The sequence below is a fragment of the Hipposideros armiger genome, unplaced genomic scaffold (assembly GCF_001890085.2).
Source record: "Hipposideros armiger isolate ML-2016 unplaced genomic scaffold, ASM189008v1 scaffold_595, whole genome shotgun sequence".
Taxonomy (NCBI): domain Eukaryota; kingdom Metazoa; phylum Chordata; class Mammalia; order Chiroptera; family Hipposideridae; genus Hipposideros; species Hipposideros armiger.
In genome coordinates, this window is record NW_017731945.1 from 1,172,928 (window position 1) to 1,183,572 (window position 10,645).

The window sequence follows — 10,645 nt, forward strand, 5'->3', positions numbered from 1 at the left end:
CTCTTTACAGTCAAATTAAAGAAGATGTCAAAAAGCGAGCTGTGGCACTGGATGAAGCCATTTCTCAATCTACTCAGGTAATCATTTTTACACTAGCAATTTGATTGGGTTCTTCCCAACAGCAGAGCTTGGAAGGACATTTTCCTGAATCTCCTGATTAAATTTCACCGAAAATTATTTCACTACATTATCTCTGAGGATTGATGTCTTCATCTCTCAGAGGTGATATTTGCTTGAGTCCAGTTCGTTTATTACTCTGCCTGCTTACAGATAAAGTAAAAAATAAGTTTCAGTGACTTAAGAAACCTAACAGTTGTCATCATTGTCCAAATATTTAAATAAGTGTCCATCCAGAGTAAAATATCCTTGGGAGAAATAAAAGAAGGTGTTGTTATCATTATTAATAAAACACTCACAGGAAGGCCATGAGAAAGAATGAGTGATAGGCTGAGTAAGAAGGAAAAAATATAAAGTTGAAAAATGATTTTTTTCCTTTTCTGAAGATATCTGTTTTGAGAAAATGAATTTGAAATTACCTACAGATTTCCCATTTTCAAGGTTTGGTATTTATTATTAGTTGTACTGACATTAGGGTGGTCCATTTTCTGTAATCCCAGTGATTATTCCTATAGTGTTGAAGATAGTGTAGAATTTATGAATGAACAAATTTTTATAACTCTGCTTCATTGTCTATGACACCATTGCAAAAAAGAGTTTAAAATTCTTTCATGAATTTGATTATAGGTTTGACCATGAATTAAATACAAGCTTTCATTACAACACCGGGAGGGTTTTGTTTTGCTTAAATTTTTAGTTTTCAGTTCAGGAAAACTCCTAGCTTAAGAAATCCTTTTAATCTAATCAAAACTGCCCATGAATTTTGCAGGTATTGACATAATTTTTTTTAGCTTTGCAAAATGATCAGTAAAAGTAAATAAAACAGTTTTGATTGTTCAGAACAAATACCCAGATTATTGAACTGAAAATATAAAATTAATTTGAATTAAGATAAGAAGATGAAGCAGTATAAAGGTGCTGCTGTCCAGTTGTACTTTAACGTGTGCCATTTCTTCATGAATACACACAATTATTTGCAAGAAACAGTCCAGTCTACATTGAGTAGTATGGCACAGAGAGGTGCATGTAAATTGTGATTTTAGGATGCCTTGATGCACCAGCTGGATATAACTCCTTGGATGGATCTGTTAACAAAGGGACTAAGATTTAGTTCTTAATTGTGACATTAAATAGATGTGTTGTTTTTTTTTAATTTAAATTTCACACTTGGTGTCACAGATCTTTTCCCCTTAAATGATCCCTTTATTTTACGACTAGTTCCATGACAAGATAGACCAGATCCGTGAGAGCCTGGATCGCATTGTGGAGCGCTTGAGGCAGCCACCCGCTATCTCCGCTGAGGTGGAGAAGATTAAGGAGCAGATCAGTGAAAACAAGAACGTGTCAGTAGACATGGAGAAGCTACAGCCATTGTATGAAACTCTTAAAAAGAGGGGAGAGGAAATGATTGCTCGATCTGGGGGCACCGATAAAGACATATCTGCCAAAGGTAATCATTTCAAGATAAGGAAACAATTGAACTTTATTTTTAAAACAATTCTAAATGTTCATGCTGTTTACTGACAGTCCAGTTGCATATCTGTATGACAGATTTTAGAAAAGGTATATGAAAAATATGACGTGTTTGAAAGGCCACGTACATAAATCCCTTGTTAATGTCTTCCTGTGTTTGTGAAATCAATCAGTTAAATACGAAGTGTGCCATTATACAAAAACCATACGTTCTCCAGGCCTTTTAAACCAGTTGGTTAAAGTATTATGCTCGTAAGACCAAACCTAGGGCCTTTTTTTCCCCTCATTAATGACTTCACTACCTTACATACTGGGTTCTCTAGCCCACCNGCTGCTCAGCTCGGGCTGGACTCGAACCGCTGTTGCTCAGAGCTCAAACTCTTGAGCGAGCTCTTAACCAACTGAGCCACTCGGCCAGCCCCCATTTGGTTTTTTATACATGCTGTTTCTTTGCTGAGACTTTCTATTTTGTTGCTGAGGCCTTCTAATTTTTCATTCATTTCATCCATATTTGAAATTGCTCATGGAAGCATTTTGACCATGGCTGCTTTAAAATCTTTGTCAGAGATACTTATAACATCTCTGTCATTTAGACATTGGCATCTATTGATTATCTTCTTTAGTTCAGTTTGAGGTTTTCTTCGTTCTTGGTGTTATGTTCTGTGTATTGGGTCTTAATTAAACGTTCCGTTTTAACTGGATTTCTGTGACACCACTCTAGCAGAGCACATGGGGAGTGCTACCTGGTGGAATTAGAGGCCCAGGTTCCCCACTCAACCTCTCATGATACCTAAGTGGGACAGGGGACACTTCTCACATCTGCCGTGGGGGAACGGGAGTGCCTTCACTGTGACACCACAGTGAAGGTGGCCACGTTACTACTGAAGAGTGGTGAAAACCCTGGTGCCTCTCAGCCTTCTCTGACACCATCCCAGAAGAGAGGAGAGGGGGAGACTCTTATTTCTTGATGGTAGTGGAAATCCCGGCTCGCCACGTGGTCTCCATTGATACTGTGTCCAGGAATCTTGTTATCGGCCGGTGGGAATGGAAGTTCCAGCTCCCTACTGGGCCTTCTCTGACATCACCCTGTCAGGGATATCAGCGCTTTGCTATATAGCCTCATGAGGGTGGAAATCTAGGCTCCACATTCGGCCTTTCTTGGTATCACTGTGGGTGGGACCACAGCTTGTTTTTTTCCTGTGGTGTTTGATTAGAGTAGTTATTGTCTAAAAAGGTTTCGCTCTTGTTAGGTTGCCCTTTTCTGGTCCTTTGGCTAGAGAGAGTAAGCTTTTCTTGTTTTTTTTTCTGTGCCTGATGGTGTTTCTAGGTTGTCAGTTTCTCCAGTATCCAGTCTTGGGATGTGAGGCAAGAAGAAAACCCAGAGAACTCACTTCTGTGTTGTTCCTTGGGTCACAAGGTCCACAGCAATTCTCTTCTCTTCTCTTTCCTTTCAGAGTCATCTTATGTATATTTTATATGTAACACCGAGGGTTTTTAGGTGTACCTAAGAGAAACAAGGAAACATACCTCTACTCCATCTTCCCATGAGTCTGCGTAACGTTGCATAGTGTTTTAAAAGTAGGAATTATTTTCCGACCTAGCTTATCTCCACCCCTCACCCATCACCTAGTTATCCCCGCACTTCCATGGATTTCCAGGTTCTCTTGAAAAATTAGAAGTTCTGGCAGTACTGGATTTGAATACTCGTAATGTCCATTCCTTATTAAATCTTCCAACCGAGGCCATTGTTAGTTACCATTTATCATTAGTGCTTGTGGTGTCCCTTGCCCACTTTACTCATTTATGAAGCCTTTGGGGTTCTTCTGATGCGAGGTACTGAATATGCTCATGTTCTGTGATTTGGTAGTCGATGTCTAGGAATCTGCCCTAAGGAACTAATTACAGATGCCAATGTAGATTTCTATACGAGGCTATTCATTACAGGGTTGTTTATACAATAGCAAAAAAAAAAAAAAAAGGCACAGAGCCTAAATGAAAATATTCAGGTATGCTAGAATACAATGGTGTTATTTGAAAATCACACTTAGAAGAATATGACTCGGGAAATGTGTATAGTAAATGATAAAGCAGGATATGAAACGGTTTATACAGTGTTATCCCAGACCTTTATAAATCTTTCTCAACTTCTGGAAGAAAATTCACTAAAATACCAATGGTATTAACTCCAGTTTTTAATTATCTTCTCTATATTTTTCTGTATTTTATGAATTTTCTACCACGAATTACTGTGATGATCATAAAATAAAATCTCTTGAAGTGTTTAAGAATGTTCTACAAAATATTTTCTGCTATTAAAAAAGAGGTAAAAAAATTACACAGACATGTGGGGATAAACTGCATGCATAGAGACATATTTTACATATACATTTGTACACACATAAGTAATAAATACATAGGGATATTTCATTCTTTATTCTAGGAATCATGTCCTTTTGATAGCAGGATGCTACCTGCGTATCACATGGGTTTAAGTGATAGAGGAAGTGATTGAAAGGTGGTATCCAGCTGTTGACTTCTATAGCTGCTCAATTTGGATGGTACTCCTAAGGAGAAGATTCTTATAGCTACCAAAAAGAAGGCAATAACAGTGTTAGTGTCCTAAAGCCATTGATTCTGTGTTATGGATTCAACATGCTTTAAGAGCTTGCGTTTAATTACTCCGTGGAGAGTTTTTATAACTTCAGTCGTTATCATTAATTATTTCAGGATGCCATGAAGAGATAAACTCAGATTTTCCACTTGTGTAATAAGGATATTGAAAAGAAATGTAGATAGGTGTTTTTCTGGCACTGGCGACAGGAACTTGCTGACCTAATTGTTTATCTTGTGTTTAGTTTGACCAAGCAGCTGATGCTGAGTTATCCTGGATCACTGAAACTGAAAAGAAATTGATGTCTCTGGGCGACATCAGGCTTGAGCAAGACCAGACCTCTGCTCAGCTGCAGGTTCAAAAGGTGAAGAAGCACATTTCCAATTGCATCTAAATTATTAGCTAGTCTAAAAAACGTACTTGCATGATTTACTTTGCAAGACTCCACTAGTATAACTTGGTATTTTCAACTACTTTGCCTAATGCTTTTTCACATCATTCGTACATTCTCTGTTTTTAATCTTTATTTTTGTAAATCACAGACATTCACCATGGAGATTTTGAGACACAAGGATATTATTGATGAACTTGTGAAATCTGGACATAAAATCATGACCACATTCAGTGAAGAGGAAAAGCAATCAATGAAGGTATAATCTTGTCTCTGTGACTGGTAGTGACACTCTTGAATAAATGGCCTGTATTGAGCTTTCAGTCCTAGAAAAGCACTTTTTCCTTTATCCACAACTGCCATTTAAACAGCTAAATCATTTGTTTCAATAAGGCATTTTTCAAGCTTACAGAATAACAGTGAAAGGAATATTCCTTAAGGGGATCACCCTGGGGACAGTCTTTTTTAATATACAGAAAAGCCATTAAAGTTTGATTCCTTGAATAACTGGCACACAATAAGCATTCATTAATGCTAGTTGTATTATTGCCATTATTATCAGTATAAATTGTTATTATATATGTCAACTGTTGTTTACGGACTGTAGAAACATTTGAACCTCTTGAGCTGAAACAAAACCCCAAATATGTGGTTCCCGCTAATGCTGAAATCCATTCTGTATAAAGTTACAGTAAGCTGCATAGGGAAAAAAATGAACTGAATAATTAAGGAAGTATCCAGTTTATGTAGTTTTTTAAAGATTCTTTCAATTGATAGAACACCAGCCACAGTAAAAATGTTTAGTTCAATTCATATTCAGACATCTGAACAGCCTAAAGAAATGAACACTTCTAGTAGGAAACTGTCTCATGACAAAAAAAAAAAATTATACAAATGTCTATGCCTCAGATGTGAATTTTAAAGAATATGCATTGCTTTTACGGTATAACATAGACAAAGTAATTGAATGTACATTATATGATGATACTTTGTCTTTTGTTTATACTCTACAATGGCAATTTACTTGTGTATAATTTAATACTTCCTTTATTGTTTTTGTAAAAATTCTGACATGTAAACTACAAATCATGAAATAATTTCGGTGTCATTCTGTGGTTTATTAGATCACTCTTGTGCTTTATCTTCTGCATTAGTTTATGATGTAAATGTATACCATAATCTTGATCACTGTAACCACCCCATAAAATTGAATGGATAGCAGAAGGTTCTAGTTTGATTCTAATATATGTCATTAATTTTTCTAATTAGCAGTTCCTCTTATAATTTCATTAGTGAGAGGTAGTCCTTATTTTTTTTGAGAAAGCAGTGTAAATGTTGCTAGACTCATGAGACTTGTTTTCTAGTCTAGAGGATGTAAGAATGGCTGGAAAATTTTGCTTATTATATTTAGAAAGCCTAGTGTCTTATGCATAAAACATTAAGTCTGTAACACATGCATGCGTGCACACGCGCACACACACACCAAAAAGAAAGAAAAAAATATGAAAAATAAAAAAATTCAGGTCTTGCTTATTTATATATTTATATTTGGATATTTGTCACCTAATATTTTTTTGAGAAGTTCTCTATGTCATTAAATTCCATGATTTTTGATGATTGTGTAGAATTCCTTTGTAGGAAGATATCATGATTTATTAGACCGATCTCCAATTGTGCTTTTAAGATGCTCCACATTTTTGCTATTTTTTACATATGTATCTATAATTTTTTTATACAGAACACTTAATGTAAGAACATGTAACATTAGCATGCATTGGAATATTATTCAGCCTTAAAAAGGAAGGAAATCCTGCTATGCAAAAACTTGCATAAACCTAGAAGGCCTTTTTTTACTTTAAAATGTAAAACTATTTTATACACAGAAAAAATTAAAACCTGAATAGCTTTTATTGATTTATTCATTTAACACACACTTAGTGAGTGTCTACTCTGTACCAGGAGTATAGCGCTGGATAAAACAATCTTATGTACATGTGCTGCTTGGCCTGCTTGATCAGTTAAACGCATTTTATCATCTTGATTTCTAGAAAAAACTGGACAAGGTATTGAAGAACTATGACACCATCTGCCAGATCAACTCAGAGAGGTATCTACAGCTAGAACGGGCACAGTCCCTCGTTAACCAGTTCTGGGAAACATACGAAGAACTTTGGCCATGGCTGACAGAAACACAAAGAATCATCTCTCAGCTTCCTGCCCCAGCCCTTGAGTATGAAACTCTAAGACAACAGCAGGAGGCACATCGGGTAAGCTCGGGGTCAAAGAGAATGTTGTATTTCCCACTAAAAGAGAATCATTGTTTTTATGGTGTTTCTTTAATGCAGTGAGACACCTCACATGATTAGGATGTTGCAGGGATTTTCTGCTCTTCTCTGTACAGTGTGCTTACCTCATGATGCTTACGTGTTATCCAGGTTTATAGTGAGTAGGCAGACCACACTGTATATGCCATTAATTATATCACAGAATAGTATGCAGTATAAACCATTGGTACAAAAACAAGATTTCCATTTACCATGTTAGAGAAGTAAGCTTTTGAAGCACTTTTAATTTATGCATATTGAATTGCTTTCAATTCATACGTGTTGACTAAGTTTTCTACTTTATATATAGTGATGAGAGTAATTTAGACTGCAAGGGAAGAGTAAAAATATGTGAAAGTGACATCACACAAACAAGGCCATTGAGCATAGAGAAAATGTGCCATAAAACAAATATGTCAAAATAATCATGAAAGCTACCTCTATAAAAGGAAAGATGGTGCAGTGTGAAGATAAACTATTTCCCTTTTCTTCACCTTATGCAAGGAACTCTTGTGACGTTCTCTGCTCCTAATAGCATTCAGGCATAAACTAGACAGTATATTTACATCTACAAATGTATCGTATTTTAAATATATGTAAAATTGCATTATGAAGCCCCCATTCCAGCAGTCACTTAAATGTTAACAGAACTTAAAATTTTGCAAGGGTTTGAGTAAGAGAGGGTTCAAGACTTTCAGGAAAAAAATCGGAGTTCTCGCTGTTTATGCACTTGTGACCCTTGTTGCTCTCCCAGATCTGTACAAGATGTACTCTGAGACTAATCGTGTGTGTGTGTGTGTATGTGTGTGTGTGTGTGTGTGTACTTTAACTCAGGATATTTTACATCATTGTTTGAAGTATGTGACATAGTTATTAATCTTGTTTGTTTCCTTTTTAAATATATTAGCATTGAAGAGTATTTCTAACTGAAGTATTTATTTAGAAGAGAACTTTAGAGAACACAAAATGGAAATTTTATGGAGTTCTGTCTAAATCATTCAGTAGGAGAAAGACTTACAAACTGTAGAACTGAACTGTAGTATAAAGGTTTATTTGTGGCAGAAATCCTGATGCCTACCCACTGGATGATTTTTAATATAAAATGTTTAATGGATTTCTTCTACTCTGACGTGAGATTTGAGGAGCTATGTTTCTAGCATGACATCAAATACTATTATTGAAATGAAAATTTCAAAATCAAGTTATATTTTTGCATATTTTTTTAGCTTTTAAAACAAATTTATGATTTTATATATAAAGGGAACTACAAAACTTTGTAGCCAAGTCTTCAAATTGTTCAAGCTAAATTATTCAGAATATTCGCCCACCTTCTAGAAGGGCAGTTCTTCCAAAATGTCACAATATCCTCTTCAGCTATTTTTGGCATATCTTCTAGTTCTTTCTAGCCAGGAGTAAAAAATGGCTCCAAGAGCCATATTACCAAATGGTAGATATATTGAAGTCACAGCAGGTATTTCCAACATGACTGGACTCTTATGGTAATATGTGGCCAAGAGTCATTTTGTTGCATATGAGGCAAATGACCTTTCCAATGAGGCCCTTTCTCCATGTGCTCGCATACACCCATGTAGGCATCTAGTAGGTGTTCTCTTGTCTGTCATAGAATGGTCTTACAAAGGCTCATTTCACTACTTCCCAAGCAAGGAGTGTCGTAGCAGTGCTACACAGATGAGATCTACTTAACTCTCGGCAACTCAGGAAATCCCAAATCTCTCATTTTACTTGAAGTCTCTTGATAACTCAAAAGTGTGAGCTTGCTTTACAACCATGCCTTATAGAATATTGAAATGAGCACATTCCTTTCCCATGAGATTGTATATTTGTCGATATTACCATCACCACCTCCATTCTGTAAAGCAACCCGAAGATATGATCTAAGAATAGGAAACAAAACTAAGAAAATCTCAGCCTGGACCACCCAGGAGCTAGATTGCAGACAGGACCCTCCCACATTTTATGTGTAGTGTGTTAGATTAGGCGCCTGTCCTTTTTTAAAAATTGAATTTGTATTTATGTAGCTCTTTTCATAAAGAGTTTTGAGACCACCTTCAAAAAGACTTCAAAAGTAGTATATTACATTGAGGATTGTTAATGATGTAATGAACCAATTTCCTCAATTTTCAAAATAATATGTATGACTGATTTTAGTGGGCACTTTCAATAAAAACCCAGACATGTGGCCGACTTGGTGATTCTTCTTGATGAATGATAGAAATGAAAATATTTGCAGGAAAAGATTGGTAGCTTTTCTCCAGATTGCCTTTCCTGAATCTCTCAGAGAAGCTTTTATTAGGGGCTAGACAGCAAACAGTTTGGAGAATACCTTCTGGTGAGGACAGGAGCTGCTGATTAGGGAACCAAATGAGTAATGTGGTATACATGGAAGGCTTCTCCTTGCTCCATGGAGGCCGGCCTCAGAGAAACCTGCCAGCAAAGACAAACCTTACCCCTGAGAGTGGTTCTGGATTTGGCCCATGAAAAACCGCTCATGGAGGGCCTGGGTTCCATGGAGTGTAGATATACCTGGCTCCCTAGAAGGACTCGGGCTCAACTTGGATTTCATACCCACTCGTTAGTATAAATGTCATTGGATTTCTTGATTAGATGATATTATGCAAAATATTCATGTCAATATGTTTCCTTCAATACACCTTACAAGTAATACTCAGTGTACAACTATGTATTTGATAGATTGGTTACCCTTGCGGTCTTAAACATTTTAAAATAAAATACACATAGATTCATTCATATGTATATGAGTGTACATAGATTAAATTGATACATTCATATCATAATGTAATATATATATATATATATATATATACACACATTTTATATTGGTTTACATATAATTACAGTACCTTGTGGGCTTACACCCCCTCATGTAGCTTTGTCTTTACTTTTTTTTTTTCCTGTCAGCATTGTGTCTGCCTTTTGACATTCCTTCCCCCCTTCCCTCCCTCCTGTCTCCTTCCTTCCTTTCTCCCTCCCTCCCTTCCTTCCTTCCTTCCTTCCTTCCTTCCTTCCTTCCTTCCTTCCTTCCTTCCTTTTAAATAATTTCCGTATATATCATGACTGCATAAAGGGACACCAAGAGTTATGGCTTGGTCCCTGTAGGTTGGGGACATACAGAGTTCAGAGTACTTTTATGTCATATGACTCTTGGCTAATACTCTTGTCAAAATGTCTTATGGTATGCAATGCATAATGAACCAAGATTCATTATTTCACTCCGCCAACATTTTTGCGTGTATCCCTAAAGGAACTTTGATATGACCAGACTGTTGTTTAATCTTTGTATCGGGGCATTTTGTTTTTGTTTTTTTTCCTGTCAAAGAGTTGTATGAGCCATCCTGGGTTAAATGCCTTGTGATGGGAGGGTGTTTGTTTAGAGTTTCTTGTCAGCTGGATGCATTGGGGATGTAGACAGCTGTAATATGGGGTGTGCTATCCTGAGATACTGAGAAGCTGTTTGGTTTGTTATAGCAACTACGAGAGTTGATAGCCGAACACAAGCCTCATATAGATAAGATGAACAAAACTGGGCCGCAGTTACTGGAATTGAGCCCAGAGGAAGGCTTTTCTATCCAGGAGAAGTATGTGGCAGCTGACACTCTTTACAGTCAAATTAAAGAAGATGTCAAAAAGCGAGCTGTGGCACTGGATGAAGCCATTTCTCAATCTACTCAGGTAATCATTTTTACACTA

General features: G+C 36.6%; 1 protein-coding gene across 1 annotated transcript in view; it reads left to right on the forward strand.

Annotated features, from left to right (window-relative positions):
- The window catches only part of DST (dystonin), a gene marked incomplete at its 3' end in the record, with an annotated part of 435,221 nt that overhangs the window by 419,622 nt on the left and 4,954 nt on the right, over positions 1–10,645 (forward strand). Inside the window, exons 63-66 of the mRNA XM_019624589.1 lie at positions 4,446–4,565; positions 4,744–4,851; positions 6,641–6,859; positions 10,424–10,633. Coding sequence (XP_019480134.1) covers positions 4,446–4,565; positions 4,744–4,851; positions 6,641–6,859; positions 10,424–10,633 — 657 coding nt within the window. The remainder of the gene's footprint in view (positions 1–4,445; positions 4,566–4,743; positions 4,852–6,640; positions 6,860–10,423; positions 10,634–10,645) is intronic.